This window comes from Dermacentor albipictus, chromosome 1 (assembly GCF_038994185.2).
Source record: "Dermacentor albipictus isolate Rhodes 1998 colony chromosome 1, USDA_Dalb.pri_finalv2, whole genome shotgun sequence".
Classification (NCBI taxonomy): Eukaryota; Metazoa; Arthropoda; class Arachnida; order Ixodida; family Ixodidae; genus Dermacentor; species Dermacentor albipictus.
Genome location: NC_091821.1, coordinates 8,839,286 through 8,855,250, shown reverse-complemented (window position 1 = coordinate 8,855,250; position 15,965 = coordinate 8,839,286). Strand labels below are relative to the sequence as shown.

Sequence of the window (15,965 nt, the reverse complement as noted above, 5' to 3'; positions counted from 1 at the left end):
ACTTGTAGTCAGTGTCCAAGGGCCATATAACGTAAAACTATTCCATTCTAATTTTGTTCCAGTCTCTTGATGTTAGATTTACGTAACCGTCGACGCAACATCGGGCGGCGACCGACAGGTTTGTTTTCACAGTCCAGTCAAACTCTCTCCTCGTTTATAGAAAGTCGCGGTTCTCTGCTTTGAAAGGAAATACCATTGCCTTTGTTAACAGGGCTTTGTTTTCTAACTGAATAAGAGGAGGCGGGCAGAACAAAATAGTGAAGAGAGTTTCGGTCCGTCCGAGCTAGTGGATTGAATGAAAGTAGATAACCGGATGAATAGGGTGATGCGTTTGCGATTGGTCCGCTTCCCTTTGCTTAACTTGAGGTGCTCGGTTGGTCGAATTTCGCGGCGGGGTGCAACAGAAGGTTACAAATGCCGTTAAACCAGGTAATCAAGGATGAAAAGCTGGCCGACCGAATAGTCTGGAAAACGTTGTGCTGCCATGTCAAAATTTCATTGTTCGAGGAGAAATCCATTCTTCCGGGTAGCTCCGAGTAGCCATGCTAGAGGGATCGGCAGGCTGCTAGCTTTGTTTTCTGAACGAGGTAGTCTCAGGATTTTAAACAAATAAGTTTTGTTGGGCTGCTAATGCATCTTTAGCGTATAAGTGTTATTATGACTGATTGAGATTTCGTGAATTGGTGGCGTCTCGTGACACACTCGTGAAGTGGGCATAGGCCACAAATTTCTGGCTAACAGCTTAGGCTTAATGTCAACGAAGACGTAGAATCGAAATATTGTTTTCTTTTGTTCGGCCTCATCGCCAATAATCAGGGTGCCCACGTAACTTCAGAGGTAGAATTTTAGCGGTTTTCATGATGTCGCCGGACAGACAGCCAAAGTGGTGGTGGCCTGAAATTTTTTGACAAATCTTGGAGGGATAGTGGCAAAATAGAATAGAAAGAGACTGGAAGAATTTTGCGAGATAGCGCATCACGGTACCTTTCTCTGCGCTGTTTTGCATGCAGTCCACGAGAAAAGGAATAACTGAAATGTGAATTTCACGTGCTTTCCCACCATCATACTTCTCCAGCCCATTATCGTCATTGTCGATGCTAAGAAGACAGCAACAACACCAATAAAGTGGAGTTAAAGAATCCACGAACCAAGGCTACGAAATCCGCATTCGAAGACCACACTTGATCGTCTCGAAGTGGAGCCATTTAGTCATTACGCACGCTCTTAGGTGCCTTTCATTTCCTTAGTACTCAGAAAATGATTGAACTGTTACTTCATGGCACGGTTACGTCAAGAATTGCAGGCTGTGGCGCAGAACAAGTCCGTGATCATTGTGTCTGCTCACCGGACACATTAGTGAAAGGAAGCCAGACACGCACGGAGCGTATGCCATAAAAATGGCGCTCTAATGATCGTGAACTGATAAAGCAAGAGGCCCTGATTTCCTTGGATGCCATTGCGGAACGCTTTCCGGCAACGAGAGGAAAAAAAATAACGATTCAAGGACATTTCTCGTCATTGCGTCGTTCACCTATATCTGCTGTGTGTGCGCAATCGCCGTCCTCGCAGGTGCAGATACGTACCTGCTCCGATGAGCTCTTGTAGCTCCTTCTCGTTGCAGTTGTTGATCGTGCATACGCCCAGGTGGAGTAGTGGGACCCGCAGTTCGTAAATTCCTTTTTGGAATTTTCCGAGCTGCGCAATAAGTAATCACCGCCATTAATATAGTCGGGCGAAACCTATAGTGTCTTGCTGAAGTGCTTCAGGCTTATATACGCATGTTTTCTAGAGCTCTCCACGATGCACTGAATTTGATGGCTTTGGCGACCCTTCATCTCGAGCGCCGCATGAATGTGAATGTGCTTCTCGAGTTTTTTTTATTATATAATTTTTCTTCCGTGCCAATGAATGGGGCTTTTATACATTTGTCTGCGATAATGAATAAAACGGTGCAGTCCAAGTGATTTTGCTAGCTAAATCTTAAAACATTAGGTATAATAAAAAGACCTGGAACAGGTAATAGAAGTGATAGATTGGTTAATGCACGCATATTAATATTTTGTTATATTACCGGTCCCGGTGATCACATTTAGATGGAAACGGAATGCAAAAGAAAAAAAAAACGTTAATGTACCAGCGTTTGGCGCCAATTACGAAGCGCAGGCGTTCAGAGTTAATCCATCGCTTGTTAGAACAATTTGTCTCGTACTTTGCAATGGCATACTTCATGAATACTTTAGTAAGACGGGAAGCGAATAATCGATTGAATACGTAGCTAGTAATGCTCACAACTTTAGAAAGCAGCGTCCGCACCGACAAATAATGACAAGGCATGTTGCCGCCTTCTATTCTGTGACGACATGGAGAAAGTTCCATCCTTTTATTCTGTTAATACGCTTATAAACGAAATTGGTGAGCACTATGCATTATAAAACATGAATGTACTTCCTTCCTAGAGAGGGAGAGAGAGAAGGGAAGAAGGAAAGGCATGGAGGTTAACCAGACTGAGTCCAGTTTCTATCCTACACGTGTGGAGGGGAATGGGGAGTGAAAGAGAGAGAGAGAAAACATGAGTCTATACCGCACTGTCACATGCACTAATTTAGGTGTAGGATGTCCATAGTCGGGCACTCAAGTCTGTTGCCTTCATGTAGCGAAGAGTGAGAGAGCTAAAGAGAAAAGACAGGGAGGTTAACCAGATATCAGTCTCCGGTTTGCTATTCTGCACTGGGGATGGGAGATAAGTGTTAGAAAGAGGACAGAGAGGAAAACGTTAAAACAATGTGAAGAAGAGCGCTTGAACTGCTTTCTGGGCTAATGAACTGCGAGGCCAGGCTCCCAAGGTCATTGTTTCTGTGAATGGCCTGTCAACCAGTCTATTCAAGGCACACTGGAGAGTCTGACGTTGGTTGTCAAAGCGAGAACAGTGCCACAGATGAGTGATGGTCTCTTCACAATTTCACTTAGCGCACATTGGTGAGTCCGCCATTCCACTAGGATAGCTGTAGTAGTTGTTGAATGTTACTCCTATCTACAGCCGACACAGCAGTGTTGCTTCACGTCGTGAAAGATTGGCTGGTGATTTAAGCTTCAGTGATGGGTCGAGGCTGGATAAACGACAATTAGAGTTCTGTGGTGTATGCCAGCAACTTAACGTGATGGTTCGAGCGAGACTGCGAAGCGCTCTTGTAGCGTCTATTCTCGATAAAGGTATAACGAGTGTCTGTGCGCCAGCCTGGGCACGTCGGGCAGCGTGATCGGCGAGGTGATTACCAACGATCCCACAATGTCCCGGCAGCCTCTGAAAGATGGTATCATGTCCTCGTTCATAAGCGACACGGCAAGTTTCGTTGATTTTAGACATCAGCTGTTCATAATGACCACGTCGTAAACCTCGCAAGCTCTGGAGGGCTCCTTTCGAATCACAAAATATTGCCCATTTGTTAGGCGGTTCTTTTTCAATGTATTCGACAGCAGCACGAAGAGCGGCCAGTTCGGAACCTGTAGATGTCGTTACGTGGGAAGTCTTAAACTTGATGATGACCGATTGAGATGGTATAACAACGGCACCCGTCGAATTTTCCTAGACGGAACCGACCGGGTAAACATGGATTCGGTTAGCGTATGAACAATGCAAAAGTTCCAATGTGATCTGCTTGAGAGCCGCGGTGGTCAAATGTGCAACGCTGCACGGGGAATGACCACTGGATGCAGATATTCAAGCCAGAAGCAAAGGAACAAATTATTAGACACTTGAAACATCAGGGGGACGGCCGCATTAAGTAAAAATTCTAAATATTTCGGTTCAGCTTTTGAATTCGGCCAGTCTGACATTTACTATATTGTCACGTGGTGGCGACGTTGAAGAACACAATAGCAAATACTGTGAAAGACAAAATTAACTTTTATTGGGCGAACCTGTGCCCACAAAAACAGGCTACACTTATAGCACAACGATAGCAGCGAACATGGTCGGCGGTCGTCGAAAATCTGATCAGCGGGTCAAGCGCGTCGGCTTCTATACAGCAGTCGACGAATGCTCCAGACTAGTCGTTCGGGCCCGCGTGCCTTCCACAAAGTTCTACACCATTCGCGTCACGCGATGAAATCAGAAAACACAAGGTTCGGCGACAACAGACCGCCGGGAAGAAGCATCGATAACTTTCCAGAAACTTCGGATACATGCGGGCGCGTTCCGCGCTTTGCGATTACAGTTGTTAAGCGGCGAAACGTGGTCACCCGATAAAGATAAGTACACGTATCAATGTAATTATAGTAGACAAGCTCAGAGCAGCAGACAGAGGAACGCTGTTACTTACGTTAAAATAAAATTCTGAATTTTCGCAATGACGGAAGCAGTTTGTAGGGCAATGCGCGCAAGCAAATCCGTGTATTTAGTCATGGATAGCGCAAAAAAAGTTTCCTGCTTGAGCCGAATAAGTGACTTAAGTGTATACGACCTGCAAGAAAATAAACAAAGAAGAAACGGTTGGCTGTTACGCTTGGGGGCTGCTTCATGGGTCACACAGGTCCTTATCTGCACATCCACTAGATGTTGTCATTATGCTTTGGTAACTGTTACTACGCGAAAAAAGCGAATCAATGTGGGTGACATAGAAGCAAGACAAGGTCTTCCTGGGCGCATTAGTGTACCATGTGTTTCATTGTTCCATGTTTTTACAATTTTGTTATTCGGGAGTGAATAGAGGATCCCCCAGAAAACCCCCTTCTTTCATTCTTTCTTTAATTTCAGCAGCTATTAAGTCGCCTTGACATCTCCTAGGAGGAGGAGGAAAAACTTTATTTGCTCTAATTGGGTAGAAATTAGCGCTGGCAGATGTGGTCGGCCATCTTCACGGTCTTCTTCCCCATCTGCGCAGGGTCGACGCCCCTATTCCAGGGCACCACTGAGGGTGGCTACTCGGCGAGCGTGCCTTACTAGTCCATGCTGGACATTCGGGTCGCTGCTGGAGAGCACCCTCTCCCACTGCTCCGCACTCGGGTCTTTTATTTGAAGGAATTGTTGATTCTGAACGCATTCCCATGTAATGTGATATAAGGTGGGCTTGGCGCCGCACCAGGGGCAAATGTCTCTATACTGGGGGGGAAATATCTTGCTTAGTGTGTTTAGGTTTGGATATGTTCCTGTTGGCAGCCTCCTCCAAGAGGTTGCTTCATGCTGATTTAGGCTGTTGTGGGGTGGAGGGTATTTGATTCGGACCCCCTTATAGTAATTCAAAATGTCTGAGTAGCTTGGGTTGACTGGTATGGGTTCCTCAGGGTCGGTGCTTGTGGCCGCTCGGTTTGTGTGCTCTCGAGCTGCCTTGTCCGCCCTTAGGTTCCCTTCTATTCCAGCGTCTCCCGGTACCCAGAAAATTGTATGCCTGACTTTGTTGTTAGCCCTGCAGGAGTGGAGGATGTGAAGCGCTCTGCGTCCTATTCTGCCGTTCATTTAATTCCGACACGTAGTTTGCGAGTCGGTGAGTATTGTTAAAGACCTTTCGGATCGGTAGCCCTCCACTACCGCTAGAGCTACGGCTATTTCCTCAGCTTCCGTTACCGAGCAGTCCTTCATTGACGCGCTGCTGATCTCTTTGTAGTCCTGGCTTATTACTATCGCAGCTGACTTTACTATGTTTGTGCCTCTTTGCTTGGCGTATACTGCAGCATCTGTGTATACTGTTGTGTTTTTTGTGGCCAGGTACTTTTCGACGTATTTCGCCCTTGCATCCCTTCGCGCCGTGTGGAGGTTTGGGTCCATGTTTTTGGGTAGGGGGCTAACAGTGTATGTTTTCCGATATTCATCAGGAATCCCCTCCGTTCTTTGGGTTTCTTTGATTGATTCCGCGAAGTCTAGCCTTATTAGCAGTTCCCTTCCCGTTTTTGTCTGCTGGAGTCTCATGAGCTGTGCGATACTTTGGGCTTCTTTTAGTTCTTCGAAGGTGTTGCTTAAACCAAGTGCCATTAGTTTCTCTGTCGATGTATTGTTCGACAGGTGAAGTGCTGTTTTGTACGCTTTGCGTAAATTTGTGTCCGCTTCTTGTATTTCCTGTTTGGTGCAGTTGAAGTAAGGGAGTGAGTATGCGACCCTGCTGACCACCAGGTTGCCAACCAGCTTAAGTGTGTCTCCTTCTTTCATCCCATATCTCTTTTGTGACACCCGCGTGATCATGCGTGCTATTTGGGTGGTTGACTGCTTGAGTGTTTTCAGCGTCTGGGTTCAGCGCTGGTTGGATTGCACCCACATTCCAAGGATCCTGATTTGTTGGCTTTCGGGTATCGGCTGCCCCTTTAGCCATATGTTAAGGCTTTCTTTGCTTTTCTTGCCCCGTGTAATTCTCAGAAGCTCGAATTTCTCCGTGGAGCACTAAAGGCCTCTTTCCCGACGTATTCTTCCACGCAAGTGGCTGCTTCTTGCAGATAGCTTTCTTTTTGGCACAGCGAGCCTTTAGTGGCCCAGATGGTGATGTCATCTGCATAAATGGCGTGTTTTATGCCTTCGATTTTGCTTAGTTTATGCCCTAGGCCAATCATTGCGATGTTAACGAGTATCGGGGAAATTACTGAACCTTGGGGTGTCCCCTTGTTTGGTGTGGGGAATTTTTGCGATCGAATCTCTCCCAAACCTATTGTTGCTGTTCAATTGGAGAGGAAGGCTTTGACGTATCCGTGTACTTTCTTCCCGCAGTCTACGCTGTTAAGGCCTTCCAGGATTGCCACGTGGCTTACATTGTCAAAAGCTCCTTTTATGTCTAGTGCCATTAAAATGTGTTCTCCGTTGTATGGTATGTTGCTGAGAACCTCATGTTTAATTTGGAGAAGGACATCCTGTGTCGAAAGCTTGGATCGGAAACCGAACATACTATGGGGGTATAGCTCGTTTTCCTCCATGCAATGTTGTAGTCTTTTTGTTACTATCCTCTCATATAATCATTCCTCTGGTACCGTTTCCGCAGCCCAGTGTTGGTTGAGGAAGGCGGTGAGTTGTTCCACCTGTTCGTCCCCTAGGTTTCGAATAAGTGAATTTCTGATTTTGTCCGCGCCCGCTGCTGTATTCTTTTTAACGCTTCTTATGGCCGCGTACACCTTTTGTGATTGGCCTATCCAGCAGCTCGTTTTATTTCCCTTTGTATTGTTGTGTGTAGGCCGCCGGGTGGTCATGTCCGAAACATTTGACTCTGACCTGCTCTAGCAGTTCAGAGTCCGGTCCCTCGAATCGGTGTACCAGGCGGTGTATGGCCTTATTGTTTTCAGATTTTGTTTTTGTTGGGTCCAGGAGTGCCTTGAGTATGTGCCATATTTTTGCCGTGCTAAGCGTTCCGTTTAGGGACTCGCTAAACTGTTGCCAGTTTTGCCTAGTCAGCTGAGCCGCATACTCCTCCGCCTCCTTGGTTATCTCTGCGATTTTCTTTTTGAGCTTCCTGTTTAGGCTTTGTTTTTTCCATCTTTTAGTGAGCCCGCGTCTTGCCTCCCATAGCTTGAGTAGTCGCGAGTCCACCTCAGGTGTTTCCTCTGTTCTTTCTATTTCTTTGGTGTACTTGTCGAGCACCTCCCTGAGCTTGTTTCCCCAGCCTTCTAGGGACTCGATGTTTCCCTCTATAGTTTTGCATTCCTTCCTGAAGGCATTCCAATCTGTCACCTTGGTGGTGCCAATTTTGCGTTTTATTCTTCCGGTTGCCAATTGCGTTTTTAGGATGTAGTGACCGCTGCCCATTCTCCAGCAGGTTTTCCCATACCGCATTGTCTGTTCCCCGGATGTATGTCAGGTCGGGGCATGTGTCGGAGCTTACGCTGTTACCTAGTCTGGTTGGCGTACTGTCGTCTGTTATGAGGGTGCAGCCGTACATATCTGCTGCTTCCTTAACTTGCATGCCTTTCTTGTCTGGTTTTTTGTAACCCCAGGTCAGATCTTTGGCGTTGAAATCTCCTACAATCACTAGGACGTTTGTTTTGGCTAATTTGCTCGCTCCTGCAAAAAAGTTTGCGGAAGTCGGCTTCTTTTTGACTCGGAGGACTATAGAGATTTATGACAAAGACACTGCTGTCTTTTCTTTTCTTTTTTGGACTGATTTCGACAATACCGTGGTCTATGTCTGTGTCGGCTATGCTGTCGTGTGCTATGGCGGTGAGGGATTTACTGATTAGTATTGCTGTGCGTTCTTTTTCATAGCACGTGTAGCCTTTTAGCATTGGTGTGGTTTTGCCTTTCTCCTGTAGTGCTATGATATCTGGTTGTGTGAGTTGTGTGTTGATGTACTGTAGGAGTTGCCCTTGTTTTTTGCGATAGCCCCTGCAATTCCATTGCCAAATTTCTATTGTTTCGTATCTGGCCATGATTAGTCCTCGGTGTTAGACGCGTTGTAGTTTTCGAGGCCCTGTCATCTTAGGTTGAATTTGTCTTTAGCTTGTTGTGAGATTTGTTGTTTGCGTTGGTTTCGGATCTCCTGATCCATTAATGCCATTTTCTGTTCTATTGCATTTGTTTTCTCTTGTATAAACGTCATAAATTTTCTCATTTGGTCTTCGAAAGATTCTGGTTGCTGTGGTTGTTGTTGTGGTGGAGTCTGCAGTCTAGGGGGATTACCTGTCCTTTGATCCTGCAGGGCTTTAATTAGCTCCTCCAACCGTCTTTCTAGCTGTTCTACGCGTTTGTGTGCTTCGTTTTCCCTTCTAAGATTTTTAAGTTCCTCTTCATTATTATCTTTCCCCGAGTGCGGTGGTGGTGTTTTGGGTGGTCCCCAGCTCACCTTAGCGTTATCTTGGGTCTTCTTAATATGTTGTAGTCCCTTGTGTTGCTGCTGCCCCCTCGTGGGCGGAGGCTGCAGAGGTGAGAAGGAGCTGTCCCTGGCTGGGTCTCTCGCCTGGCTCCTCGCCTGGCTCCTCGCCTGGCTCCTCGACTGGCTCCTCGACTGGCTCCTGGCTCGGCTCCTCGAGCGGCTCCGGCTGGCTCGATCGCCCTCCGAGCTCAGCCATCTGGGTCGGAGCCTGCGGCTGCGGCTTCGGCCTCGGCGTTGTTGCTGCTGCTGATGCGGTTGTTGGCGGCCGCGGAGCTCCTTGGTGTCCTTGAGGCGCCGCTGGCAGTCCCTGGTTCCGGTTAGGTGGGCTCCTCCGCATACCAGGCACTTCGGTTGGCATTGGTGCCCCTCTTGGGGGCTAGTTGCTCCGCACTGGCAGCAGATTCTCGTTCCCAGCTTTGGGCACACGTCCGAGCGGTGTCCTTGCTCGCCGCATACAAAGCATACTTGTCTAGTTGGTCTGAAGGGGTGGGTCTTGTACTCGCATGCCCCAAAAATGACGTATTTGAGGATAATAGGGCCGTCGAAAGTGACGAGTGCAGTCTCCGACTTGGCCAGGATTCTGGCGCTCAAGATCTCCACTCCTTGGGTGCGTAGGCGCAACTTGGATTCGAGTAGGTCCGCCGCGATTCCCAGGGGTAGCCCGTGAATAACAGCTCTTTTGATGTCTTCAGGTAGCGCCACGTAGCGTTCACGTCGTAATTGTGCCCGTCAAAGTTGAGGCAATTGATCTTCCTGATCATCCCGGCTGCTTCCTCGTCCGAGGCCCTTGCGATGATGATGCTGGAACCTGGCCGGAGTCTCACCAGGAACTTGTCTTCTCCGAATTTTCGGCCACATGCTTCCACGATAGCGCGTGCCGCTTGGTACGTCTTCAGCTCCTTAACCTTCAGCCCGCCCTTAGGCCGAATAATGATCTTCGCGTCGTTCAACGGGAGCGGCGGGAGTCTGTGCCTAGACTGCCTCGCCGCGCCGCTCTTTTGTCCTTGTGTCGTTGACGTCAGGCCAGCTGCTGTCGCCGGCGCCATCTTGATGTTGTTCTCGGCGGCGTGAGGCTCACCCGGTTTCAATATTGCGGCGCTCTGCGTAGCGCGCTTAAGCCCTTTCGTCTGGCGTCGGGAATAGTAAATTTGCCAGTTTTTGTCTTCTTCCTGCTGATCTGCCGTGTCTGCCGAACTCGGCATACCTTGCTGCATCGCTAAATATTCTGATACTCCGCTCCCTAGGCCGCTCTGTCCCGAACATGCGGCGGGATAGGCTTCCTCCATCGCTTGTGTTTCTGACGGATTTTGGGCTGGTCCGTTTGCCGGGTGGTTATAAGTTGTTACGGTCGCCTGCCGGGGGTCCATTCTAGTCGCTACGCTGCTGCGCCCGCGTCCTAGTTTCCCGTTGGATCCCGGGTGCGGCTAGGCCTGATGGCAGGCCTCTCTAGGTTAACTTAGTGCATCTTTTTTAATCCATGATACATTATGACACATTTTCCGTTGTCCTACGTTCCCTAGTCGGCCTAAAGTTGTCTAACTTACGAGAACGTACGTGAACAAAAGCGCACAATGGTTGTCTTATCTACAGACACTAGCACTGAAAACACGGTCAGATCAACATAGGATTGTCACCCATTACACAAGTTTGACTTCTTTTCTGGACTGAACCTTTCATGTACATTTCATGTGCTGCAAAAACATATTTCGACTTCCGCGAGCTTTCATTCTTCAAAGTTTGACAAGTTTTGAACAGAAAATGCGGCACTCAATAACGTGCGCTGTTCATGTATACGTGATGTACGGCTCCACGACAAAGACACTATTTCCTTGCATGAACTTCACTTCATTGGCTATGGGATTAGACATTTGTGAAAAACGTCATTTCACTGTCTGTGTTATAATGACGGCCACTAGAGGCGCTGGTAGATCATGACAGTGTGAGTGGCGTCCAGAATCTGGTCACGCTGTCTGCGAAACATCTTTGGAAACTTGGTCTCATCTTTAATGCCAAGAACTTTGCGGTGCTTGTTCTCTCGAACCCAGACACTTCTGTGTCTGGTAAACTGCTAGACTGCGTGCAGACACCTTTGAAAACATGTTATAAGTGCCTTGGTTCGTTGTTGAGCGCCTCCACCTACGTGGTAGACACCTCGTGGAGAACATTCGTTAAACATAGCACACATCGACGAAAGTGCTGCGTCGAAGAGGTCTCTGGGGCGCCAACCGCTTCCTGCTGGATTGGGAGATATGCAACTGTGTGCATGTCCCACACCTTTATTCGAAGTGCTGCTTCCACTCACTTTCCAATCATATACCAAACATTGGCTGGAACGGGGGCAACGAGAGGTTGGCCGACTGGCACTGGGCTGTCACGGCCACGTGGCCATAGAGGCCATTCAGAGAGCCGTAGGCTAGTGCACGTACGAGGCTTGAGAAGCCAGAAGCAAGCTTGGTTACGAGGGCTGGCTGCGTGTAATAGACGACAGGAAGTGGGACCCGCTCTTCTTCGGGTACATGAGAATGGTTTGAATAAGGACTCAGTGGACATCGCGGATACCCATATTTCTCGCAAGTTTGAGTTTTCTCAAAACCCGTAAACGCACGCAAGGAACTTGAGTGGGTCCGGATCGTTCATGCACTGGGGGGGGGGGGGGGGCGGCTATTACGTAATCAAATTCGGGGGTTTTACATGCCAAAACGATGGTTTGATTATGCGGGATGCCGTACTGGGGAACTCCGGATGAATATAGACCACCAGGGGATCTTTAACGTGCCGCCAATGTACACCACAAGGGCATTTTTGTATTTCAGCCCTATTCAAATGAGGCCGCCTCTGCACGCATTTGATCCCGCGACCTCGTGCTTAGCAGGGCAACGCCCTAGCCGTTAAGCTCCCGCGGAGTGTGAAGGGCGGGGGGTGGGGGTATTCTGTAAATGTCCATCTAGCGGGCGTCACCATTTCATCTGTGATTGAAATTCTTATTGGCATATGGCACCTGTATCCTTCTGACGCGTACGTCCGCCCAGCCAATCCTAACGTTAGGGGCAGACAAAATGACCATGTCCACAAATTGGATACTAACAGAAAAACCCCTCTCCCCTCGAGTTGTGCGAAAAGGAGAACGCGGAGGGGCGGAGGGCGATGAGGAACAAGTCAACGTTACTGGCAATTATCACACTCAAAAGAACGTTATTGAGGGGGAACAGCCGTACGACAAACGCGGCGGCATTGGTCTGCTGTTCGAGGCCCGGGTGAGGGCACTGTGGATGCTAGCGTACTGCCGCCGCTTCGATGACTGCGCCAGTCTCACAAGTGCTCTGTGCTGGGTGTTTGGAAAAGAGGAAGAGACGGATGACCACCTTGTGCTCTACCGCACATATTTGGTCTGCTCCAACGAGAGGTCACCACGCTGCTGCTGTCAATGTGGTTTGCTGATCCAAGTGACTCCGCGCGACAGCATACAGGTAGTGCAACATGTAGCGCATTGAGTTATACGGGGGTCCAGCTTCACCAAAGCAAGGCTGGGGCAGTGGTGGCCCGTGGTGCAGTGCTTGGACATGCAGCATGCAGCGGACACTTGTCGTGGTGGAACGATTAATGTGGACGTGCGCACTCAGTGAGGACTGATACTGTAGTGTGTGTGTATGCTTACGTGGATCTCTTCTTTAACTTTCTGACTAGGACACTTGAGATTTGCCCGTCCGATGCGAAGGTCTCAGCCATATTCCATGAGCAGCAGCAGTCTATCTTTATGTCCACTGCAGGACGAAGGCTTCTCCAAGAAATCTACAATTAACCCTGTCTTGCGCTAGCTGATTTCAACTTGCGCCTGCAAATTTTCTAAATTCATCCACCGCCAAATTTTTTGCCGTCCTTGACTGCGCTTCCGTTCCCACGGTGCCCATTCTGCAACTCTTACACCGGTTACCTGCTCTGAACATTAAAGTGCCTAAACAGCAACATTTTTTGTCTTAATGTCAATTAGAACGTCGGCTATCGCCGTGTGCTCCCTGATCCCTAGCTCTCACTTCCTGCCCCTTAAGGTTATGACGACAATGGTCAACATCATAAAATTTTTATCCGTCCTCCTACAGAATTTTATCAAAACGTTACTTTTCAAGGCTTACCTCATTCTCCCTTATCAGACAGATGCATTAATAAAATCACTGCCTCACCCGAGGATGCGTAAGCTGCAGGGCCAAGGAGATGAGGTCGTCCAGGTCCGTTTGGTTGCCAGGGTAAACTATCAAGTTGCAGTATTGACCACGAGCCGTCTCGTCCCCGTAGTCGTTGATGAGCACGGTCTCTACACATTCGTCGAAGGCGCCCAGATCAGCTCGTGACAACTGGAAAGCTCCGGTCGGGTACTTGCCGGACGCGTCGATCACTGCGTGTAATACAGTTTCGGTGATGCTGACATGTAAATGAAGGATCTGCGCTTACAGACTGTTAGGAACAGCAACAACAACAACAACAACAACAACAACAACACTGACTTCGATAGCTTCCATCTGCCTGTTTGAATTTTTAATCCTCAAAATTCATTGCCGAGAATAATTTCTGTAGGCACTGGATGGTATATTCAGACTACAAACGGTCCTTAAAAGCCATGAACATTTTTTCTATCATGTAGATCACTCTGTGTTCTACGAAATGAAAATATTGTCGCAACGTCAAAAACAGAGGTATAGTAGAGCGCTATTCAGGAGGCACAGCGGCGGGTCACCTTTTTAATACCGAGCGCAACTGCGACTTCTCCTTCACTGCGACTTGACAATATTGACTGTGGCTTCTTTTGCTACGCATGAGCTAAATTTTAATGATGACCGATTCATATGAGTATCGCAAGAACTGACATAGCAGTTAGACTATAGTCTGTCTGCCACCTCTTGACCTAAGTAACCTGACTCGCTTTACACTTCCCGCATGAGAATCCATGGAAATTCTTCGCAGCCTGCGGCACAAAGTTAGGAAAGGCGCACAGTTTAATGAACAGACAAATTCATCACTCTTGTACCGAGTTGATCCATTGCTGCGGTCGTACCAAAAAAAAAGTTACGGCACGTTCGACATGCTCCTTCGTCGTCTACACGGTTAAACGTCTGCATTCAGACATGCAGCAGTTTAGATGTTCTCCTTTTGATGCTACGCATAAAGACTCGTTTTTTTGATAGCCCCTACTCTTCAGTGGAACCTATTAAAGATTACCCTTAGTATTACCCAACATCACGTTCCCCTGAGTGACCATTTGAGCCTCCTGGACACGCTGCCTTTCGCATTGAGCAAAGGGACTCACTGCACGCCTTTGATATGCAGAGGCGTGAAGTGAGTCCCGCACGATATTAAATCGAATAGCGTTACTTGGATCTTTCGCCCATTTTCGTGGTGGTCGGCCCTACTTTCCCGGGTGAGGGCGCGTTCTCTCGGTCAACCGAATTAGTACGAAGTTCCATGGCGTGTTCGTCGCCGAGCGCAATCTCTTTAAAAGGCGCTTGCATTCGCACGCGTGATGGAGAGAGGGTTTGTGACGTCTGAAGTTGTATAGCAATAGCTTCGAGCATAGAAACTCCGGCGCGGTTTCCCGCCGTCCGGATGATTCCGCACGAATATGCATAGAAAACCCCTTACCGTTGCTCGTGCTGGATAATGAGGACGTTGGAGAAAAGCAGAGGGAAGACGCGTGGATGAGTAGAGTAGACTTAGAGTAGCCGAACATACCCGTTGTCAGAGAAGTGATATGAGCGACACGGAGCTTTCGGTTAGTCGATGGTGTTTCGTAGAGAACAGCAACATGCTTTCATGAAGTTCGTACGGCCCTCGCTGTCCCAGGGTGTATCGGATCGGAGGTTTTACAGCAATGCCACGTAGAAACTACGACGGGCCATCTCGGCGTCAAGCACACATGGAGGAAATTCACTGCAGTAATTTCTGGCAAACGATGTTTTCTCACGTCAGCAAGTACGTTCTCTTTTGCTATGACTGCCAGAATCAAAACCTTGCACCCAGAAAGCCCGGCAGTGTCGCCCCCCATTGTGGCCTCCAAGAAGGAACCGGAACTCTGTAAATAAAGGCCTAGGCGTGCGACGCAGAATCGAATACGCCAGGTAAGTAGACCACCGACTGCAGCGTGATCGGCAATAAGTGGACCAAACGGAAAGAAAACGTGGGAGTGTGAATGTTTCGCATGTAAAACACTGCCAGATTCGACCGCGCTTCGATGGGAGCGCAGATGCCGGCAGCTTCTTTTGTAGAACATCGTCAGAAAAATAAAATGTGTGATATTAATCGTAATGTGGGCAAATGCGGTTCGCGTGGTGACCAGAGACTTGACTGGTGTGACCGTGGTTGTGATGATGTGTGTGAGAGAGAAACCCGTGATGTGGTGCGCAAAGCCGAAAACTCGCACGAGATCGAAATTTGCTTCGGCTCAGGGGCACTTACCAATGAGTACGGACCTAGAAGTGTCGCTGCTTACGACACGGACACTATGTGTGAGAACTGAATTACTACTTAATGAATTTACTTAGTTAATTTACTTAGTTAACTTACTTTACATAATAGTTCTGGGGAAGCCCGTAAGGTGAAGAGAAGCAATTAGTAAAGAGAAAGAAAGACATCCCCCATCGAAGCAATCGCTACAAAGAAAAATTGGAGGACGCTTAAGCTTCGCCTTCAAGAGTGGAACGCGACAGCGTTCCCGTCGACCCGCCAAGGGGTGTAAGACAGTGGGCTACGACGCAGCGACTACGCGCCCCGCATAGGACGCGGTGAGCGTCGAGCAGCGCCACGTTCGGCGCGGCAACGAAATGTGCGCCTGAGCAAGCGACGCACGCCTGAGCCTTAGAAACAGCTCGTTTCTAAGGCAACACCGCATTCACTAGAGACGCGTTGGTACCGCTTTGAAGCATCCAACTCGTGGCTGAGTGGTAGAGTCTCCGTCTCACACTCCGGAGACCCTGGTTCGATTCCCACCCAGCCCATGTTGCAAGTTGCTTTTTATTCACGAAGTGCCTGCTGGGATTTATCGCTCAGGGCCAACGCCGACGACGCCGACACCGACGACACCGGCTTTTCTGCGACACGAGCTCCTTAACGCTGTCGCGTTAAAAAACCCATACGGGTTCCTCGAAAGAAGAGCCTCGCTGTTGAAGAAGAATTTATCCTGGTCCGGGACTGGAACTCGGC

General features: G+C 48.5%; 1 protein-coding gene across 1 annotated transcript in view; it reads right to left on the bottom strand.

Annotated features, from left to right (window-relative positions):
- Window positions 1-15,965, bottom strand: part of LOC135897362 (nose resistant to fluoxetine protein 6-like) — a 133,881-nt gene that overhangs the window by 96,317 nt on the left and 21,599 nt on the right. The window contains exons 2-3 of the mRNA XM_070538891.1: window positions 12,956-13,167; window positions 1,584-1,695 (exon numbers count right to left, since the gene is read on the bottom strand). Coding sequence (XP_070394992.1) covers window positions 1,584-1,695; window positions 12,956-13,167 — 324 coding nt within the window. The remainder of the gene's footprint in view (window positions 1-1,583; window positions 1,696-12,955; window positions 13,168-15,965) is intronic.